General features: G+C 67.6%; 2 protein-coding genes across 2 annotated transcripts in view; one reads left to right on the plus strand and one right to left on the minus strand.

Annotated features, from left to right (window-relative positions):
- The window catches only part of H696_05015 (hypothetical protein), a 1596-nt gene extending 577 nt beyond the window's left edge, over positions 1-1019 (plus strand). Inside the window, exon 2 of the mRNA XM_009498886.1 lies at positions 34-1019. Within this exon, the coding sequence (XP_009497161.1) occupies positions 34-753 (720 nt within the window). The 3' untranslated portion in view covers positions 754-1019. The remainder of the gene's footprint in view (positions 1-33) is intronic.
- Positions 1020-1817: 798 nt separating this feature from the next.
- On the minus strand, positions 1818-3650 carry H696_05016 (hypothetical protein; the record flags this gene model as incomplete). The annotated part of the gene is made up of 1 exon (XM_009498887.1): positions 1818-3650. The coding sequence occupies one exon, from the start codon at positions 3648-3650 to the stop codon at positions 1818-1820; it is 1833 nt and encodes a 610-aa protein (XP_009497162.1).
- Positions 3651-6519: the final 2869 nt, after the last annotated feature.

Genomic DNA, 6519 nt, shown 5'->3' on the forward strand with positions numbered 1-6519 from the left:
CCCACCACCACGCCCCCCAAATCGCGCCCCCAGCCGGTCAACAATCCCCTAGAACAGATGCTTGGAAGATCCACCCCTGAGCCGCTGAACAATCGACGCGGCGCTGCTCTCACCGGCCCGGATGGCACCCTTGCCAAGGAGGACCTTGCGCCGGTGGTTGCCTCCCTCGAAGAGCGAATTGCTTTGCTCGAGCAGGAACTCCAGGCCCGCAACCCTTCGAGCAATCTCGGGGCGCCATCGGCGCCTGGCGCCACGCCGCCAACTTCGGCCGCCAGCCCGCCATCCATGGCTCAGGCAGGCGACCCTTCCGTTGACGCTCCCCCGGCCAAGGCCCCTGGCTCGGGGAGTATGATCGTTGACCTGCTTTTAGCCGGGGCCCGAATCTTGAGCGAGGCACTGCGCCCTGCTGTGGAGTCGGTGGCCACCAAAATGCTTGACCGGCTTAATGCCGACAGGTTGCCCTTGGAACCCCCAGCGGGTGGGGATGCCCCGCTGGCGGTCGAGCCGCCGGAGATTGTGGCCCCTCCGGCCGAGCCGCCGCTCATCGTTCTTGTCGAGGCGGTTGAGCCCCCGGCCGAAGCACCGGAGGATCTCCTCCGTTCGAGTGTCCCTCCGCCGGCGGCCTCCCCGCCGGGCCCGGTGATGCCGGTCGAGCCTGCGGTCCCGGCGCGGCCTCTGGCAGGCCGCATTGTTCCCCCCTCCGCAACCCCTGACAGCTCGCCCGTCCGTGGGTCCCCCCTGGAGCGGAGCTGATCCGAGATCGCCGGCTCTTTGCTGCATCCCCCTCCCTTCCTTTGCTCATAGATATCTTCCCCGCCTTTTCCCGTGCCTGAGGGCGCCTTCTCCCCCCACGCACAGACCCACATAGACACACGCGGACTTGCTCCCAAACACGTGCACTGCAACTGGATGGGCCAAGTCCCTCCTTGTCCGCAAGAGAGCTCGCAAGGTCTCTCTCCGGCTGCTTCAAGTGCTTGCGAGTTCGCGTGCGTGCCCTGTGTGCCCTGTGTGCCTTGTGTGCTTTGTGTGCCTTGTGTGCTTTGTGTGCTTTGTGTGCTTTGTGTGCTTTGTGTACTTTGTCTGCTTTTTGCGCGTATATGTATCTGCCAACCACCTGGTCAATTGAGGGCAGGCTAATGGTAAAGGCCCTGCGGAGTCAGGAGTGTCCTCCTCCCTTCTCCGGCCCTCCCCCTGGCTCGATTGTCCTTCTCGCGCAGTCTTACCGGGACATGAGGGGCAAAGAAGGAAGCCTGTGTGTATGTGCACGCACAGAGCCATCTCCTATGCAGGGTGCCCTCGACAATGGTCGCTCAAATGGCCCTGGGTCCGGTGGCGAGGGGGAAGCGATAAAGGGCAAGAGGCGGGGTGGAGGGGGGAGGGGGGGGGCGAAGGACAGAGACAACAGCACACTACGAAATACCCTGCCAAGTGACGCACGAGAAGAGACAACGGGCGGAAAAGCGCCACCATGAAAGCCGGCCTTGCCTTCCCACCCACCCCACCCGGCCACCGGTCAGAACGCCAGTCCATCCCCCCCGTCGATGACGCTCGACCGGCATGCACACCCCCTTCCGACCAAGTGCCAAGCACATCAAGCACGATTGCACTGGTGACACAGCGGGAGAGCGAGAAAGTGTGTGGGTGTGTATGTACGCTTGCGGATGTGTGGGTGTATACACGGCCGAGGTGTGTGTTTGTGTGTGCGTGTGCGTGTGCGTGTGCGCGTGCGTGTGCGTGTGCGTGTGCGTGTGCGTGTGCGCCTGTGTGCGTCCTCTGCGTGCGCCGATCAACTGGCGCCTTTCCACTTGTGTGCGTGATCACTCGGCCGAGGTGGCCATGGCCTGGCCGGAGCTAACGCGCTCGAGCAGCGCCTCGCCGGTGCTGCCGTAATCCCGCCAGTAGGTGCTCTCCGGCTCTAGGACCGTCAGGCCGGCGGCCTCCACACGCCGGCGGAACTCCTTGCGCGCGTGGGTGTACAGGATGTGGTCGATGCTGTCGGTCTCGAGGATGCTGCGCTCGGCCTCCACTGGCAGGCGGGCGGTGCGATCGTAGGCCGGGTTGGTGCGAACCGAGGCGAAGTCCGAGTCGATGGGGATCTGGCCCATCTGCAGGAAGAACATGCAGATGGAGGTGTTGTAGTGCTCGGTCAGCCCGAGGAAGAACAGCTGATCGATGTTGGCCCGGGCTTTGTTGACATCCTCGGTGGTAAGGCGCTTGCGAGCGGCGCAACGCTGGCCGAGAAGCATCTTGGTCTGGCAGCCGCGAACGCCCGGATAGCGGGCATACTGCTCGACGGTGGTGGTCGACTGGGCGGCGATCTTATCGGCATCCTCGGCGCCGTCCATATGGCGGCCATGGTGGAAGGCACTGCGCAGGCGGCCGAGCGGGTGCCGCAGCAGGCTCATGGTCCAGCGGCTGGGGTCCGGCGTGAAGCCGGTGTGACCGTAGCAGCCCACCAGCTGGCCATCGCAGTTGACATTGCCCTCGACCACGGAGGCCGGATCGCCCCAGCAGCCGCGGCCCGGCGGGCCGCAATCCAACGCCCGGCGCAGGGGCACCGTGAAGGCGGTGCCGGCCGACTTGGGCACATGGATGAAGTGCAGCTTCTCCGGCGCCTTGAGGGCCTTGGCCGAGCCGGGGCGCGGCATGCAGGACCGGCAGTTCTCCACCCAGACCTCATCCTCATGGCACTCGCGCTGGCCGCCGCCCGAGGGGGGGATCAGCTGCTCGTCGTCATACTCGTCCTCGGGCTCGGCGGCCACGGTGGCTGCCGGGGCCGGGGTGTCGCTGGTGGTCGGCGGGGCGGCGGTGGCCGTCGGCTCGGAGGTCGGCGGCGGCGTCGGTGGCGGGGCAGCCGTCACAGTGGGTGCCTCGGTGGCGGCGGCGGCGGCGGCGGCAGCCGCCTGCTGGGCCAAAAGCTCGGCCTCCTGCTGGGCCAGGAGCTGCTGCTGCTGCTGCTGCTCCTGCAGTTGGCGCTCTTCCTCCTGCTGCTTCTGCAGGGCCAGCATCCGCTGGTGCTCGGCGGCGGCCTGCATGTCGGACTGCTTGACATAGTGGCTGGACCGGACATACGGATCGGTGGCAATGCGCTCGAGGTCATCGCCCGAGTAGCTGGGCGGGGTGTAGGCTGGCGGCTGGGACCGCTGGGATTGGACGCTAAAGCCGCCGGGGGCCCCGGCGCCGCCCATCTGCTGGAACGAGGCGCCGGGATACGCCGGCGGGGGTGGCTGCTGGTGCTGCTGCTGCTGGGGAACCATGTAGCGGCCCTCGGTGTTCATGCCGCCATACCGGTCATAGCCACCGCCGTAGGTGCTGTAGAATTGGCTGTTGCCGCCGGCGTTGCCGGTCATGGCGGAAATCCAGGCATTGCGCCGGCCCCAGACAATGGCCACGGCGCACACGCCGGCAATCAGGACCGCCACCCAGCGGACCAGGCCCCGGTGCCAGCGGAGCTGGAGTTTGGGCGGTGGCGGGGCCGCTGGAGCCGAAGCGTGGCGGCTCCGCCCCGACGGCCCGGGCAAGTGCGTGGACGAGCTGGGCGCCATGCTGCTGCTGCTGCTGCTGCTGCTGCTGCTGCCAAGGGAAGATGAGAAGTATTGGGATTGGTGGTGGTGATGCGGATGAAGGGGATGCGATGCGGGCCTTGCCATGTTCCGCTCGACGGGGGTGTTCTACTGCGCAGGGAGGGAGGCAACGAAAGGGAGGCAGAGGCTCCGGCTTGGGAACGGGTGAGGGTGAATGGGCGAGGGGAAGGGGTGGCGGGGGGGGGGGGAGGGGCCTCGGGATGCCGACGGGTCTTCCTCGGCGGCGGACAACGTGTCAGCCTGGCGGAGGGTCCGTCAGCGCGCCGGACCGGGAAAGGGAGAGAATGGGCGAGGGGAAGGGGTGGCGGGGGGGGGGGGAGGGGCCTCGGGATGCCGACGGGTCTTCCTCGGCGGCGGACAACGTGTCAGCCTGGCGGAGGGTCCGTCAGCGCGCCGGACCGGGTGTGTGGTCATCGAAGGAGGGGATGTCAGTGGAGGGCCGGGGCGTGGGGGGGGGGGAGTAAATCGGAAGGGGCGAGCAATACAAGCATGCAGCATGGCCCTGGGCAGGGCGGCATATGGCAGGGGGCTAGCATCCGGGGCCAGCCGAAGGGGACCGGGCCGGATACTGAGCACGGGCCAATGCCGGCACAGCAATTCCCTCACCGCTGCGGAGGGGGAAGTTCAGAGGAGGGGAGATGAAGGGGCTTACGGCTGATGAGAGGCGACAATGCGACGAAAGGCAGGGAGGTCGGTGCGGGGCAGTAGGGTGGGACGCACACCTCGGTGCTCCCTCATGAGGACCGATCAGGGAGGGCCCAATCAGGGCAGGGTCGATCAAGCAGGCCCGGGCCACAAGCCTGACTGCTCCGGAAGCGGGGCCCGGCCCGGGTATTCCCCTCCTTACGCACACCGAATCATACAAGACACACACACACACACACACACACACGCTCGGGCTCCCCCATATCCCCGCCCCCTCCTGCGGACCGCCAGTACTACCTCTGCTCCTCTGCCCTGCGTCGTCCGGAATCCGTGCCCCAGCCTTCCCGGAGGCCCCTTTCTTCCTGGGAGACTTGGAAATAGGGGATATCCCACAACGAAAGGAATCAGCCCCCCCCTCCCCCCCCCCCCCCCCGATGTCAGCCGCCAAGGCTGTGGCCGGCAACTCACCACTCCGCTGGCCCCTCCCCGAGGGATGCGACGGCCCTCGGTGCTGCTCCTCGATGGCAGGCTACCTTTAAGAACATGCTGCTTGGGGGTGCCCCATTGTCAGCCCCGTAGCCCGCTGGACTGGGCAGGCGAGGCACTTGAAACAGGAGGCCCACCGCTCGGACCGTCAGAGGCGCATCCAGCCTGCCGCCTGCGGGTCCCGGATATTGTCCGACGCATCACACTCGGAGGCCGGGCCCAGAGCGGGCCCCCAGGCACGAGCAAGAGACAGGACACTCGTGAACGCCCGGAGCGGCAGCCGCCGCCGCCGCCGCCGCCGCCGCCGCCGCCGCCGCCGCCGCCACCACCCCCGGCGCTGGTGCCGCCATCGCTGCCACCTCGAAGCACTCATGCTCCGGTCGAAGGCCACACGCCCTCAATGTGGGACGATTAAGATCCTCCCGACGATAGGGCAATATGACAGCCCACAATCGTTCCTGGCCGCCCCGATAGACGGATATATTGGCCGGTCGCGGGCCATTTTCGAGGCCGGAAGGTCCCGACGAACGGCCACACAGGGCTGGCCGGCCGATAGGTGAGCCCCCGGGTAGGTGGCTCGCCCCCGTGTTCGGAGCCCGGTGCCCCCCCCCCCCCCCCCCCACCCCGCCCCGTCCCCTTGCGCCCCTCGTTCGGGGGCGATCATCCGGCAGACGGGGCACGGGCAGGGGGGCAACCTCAGCTCGGCCCCCGGAGGTGGGGCACGAGCATGGGGATGCGCGACGCAACAGCCAGTGACGGACGGGAGGCTGGCCATTGTTTGCGGGGACCCTTATGGGTGCCCCTATCCCGAGAGGGTGTGTGTGAATGGGTGTGGGTGTCTGGCGCGCGCGGGACTCTTCTCATGCCGATGTCCGGGCCTGGGCGTGTTGGACCATGTCACAGGGGCCCCCTCGCGCCCCTTTGTTCACCGGCGCCGTGGCGCCTGCAGCCGAGGCAGGGGGGGCACCACTCAGAAGCACCGGCGCACAGAGAGACAAACATACACGACGACCCATGGACAAGCACGCACAAGTGCCCACATGCGCAGGCATACAACAGAAGAGGCACTGTGGCATGGCGGCACGCCCGGTGGCAGCCTTCAGGAGTGCAGGGGATAGCTTGCACAATCCCTGGCGACGGGGAGGAAGGTCTGACAGACGGCCAGACGAGGCAGCCCGCCGGCAGACCGGGCACAACACTGTCACCAACAGCTGATGCGCCTCGCGCCGGGCGGCCCCCAGAGAGACCCGCACCGGTCCAAGGGCCCACCCCGCCAGGGCAGGCCTTTTCCCACATATCCCGCTCGGGGCCCCCAAGCGCCGGGAGAAATTAATATCCCCCGCTTTAATTGGCCCGCCCGGCGGCCCGGCCGGGCGCGGAGCCCCCCCCCCCCCAGATTCCGAGGACCGAGCAGGGACACCCGCCACCCACACCACCCGGGAAGGATGCCCTTCCCCCCGCCCCTCCTATGATGGCGCAGCCCTGGCAGAATGAGTCCCGACATCGGTCCTGGCCTCGGTCATTTGGAGGGTGCCTGATCGTGCTTCATGTGGATATGTATGGCACCGGCTGGGCCCATCCAGCCCTGTCCCTGCGGGAGGCGTCCCTCCGGGTGGGGTCGGCCGGGGGACCGGGCCGCCCAGTCCGACAAATAGACTCGTCCCGGCGCCGGGTGGCGCCAAGAGTGGCGTCCTCGGCATGCACATGGTGTGTCGCCCCCTCGGGTGCTAATCGTCGCGCCATTTGGAGAGCATCCAGTCTCCAGGGTGGTACCACGGTCGCCCGCATTGTGGACCGGCGGGGG

Source organism: Fonticula alba, assembly GCF_000388065.1.
Source record: "Fonticula alba strain ATCC 38817 unplaced genomic scaffold supercont2.8, whole genome shotgun sequence".
NCBI classification, from domain to species: domain Eukaryota; order Rotosphaerida; family Fonticulaceae; genus Fonticula; species Fonticula alba.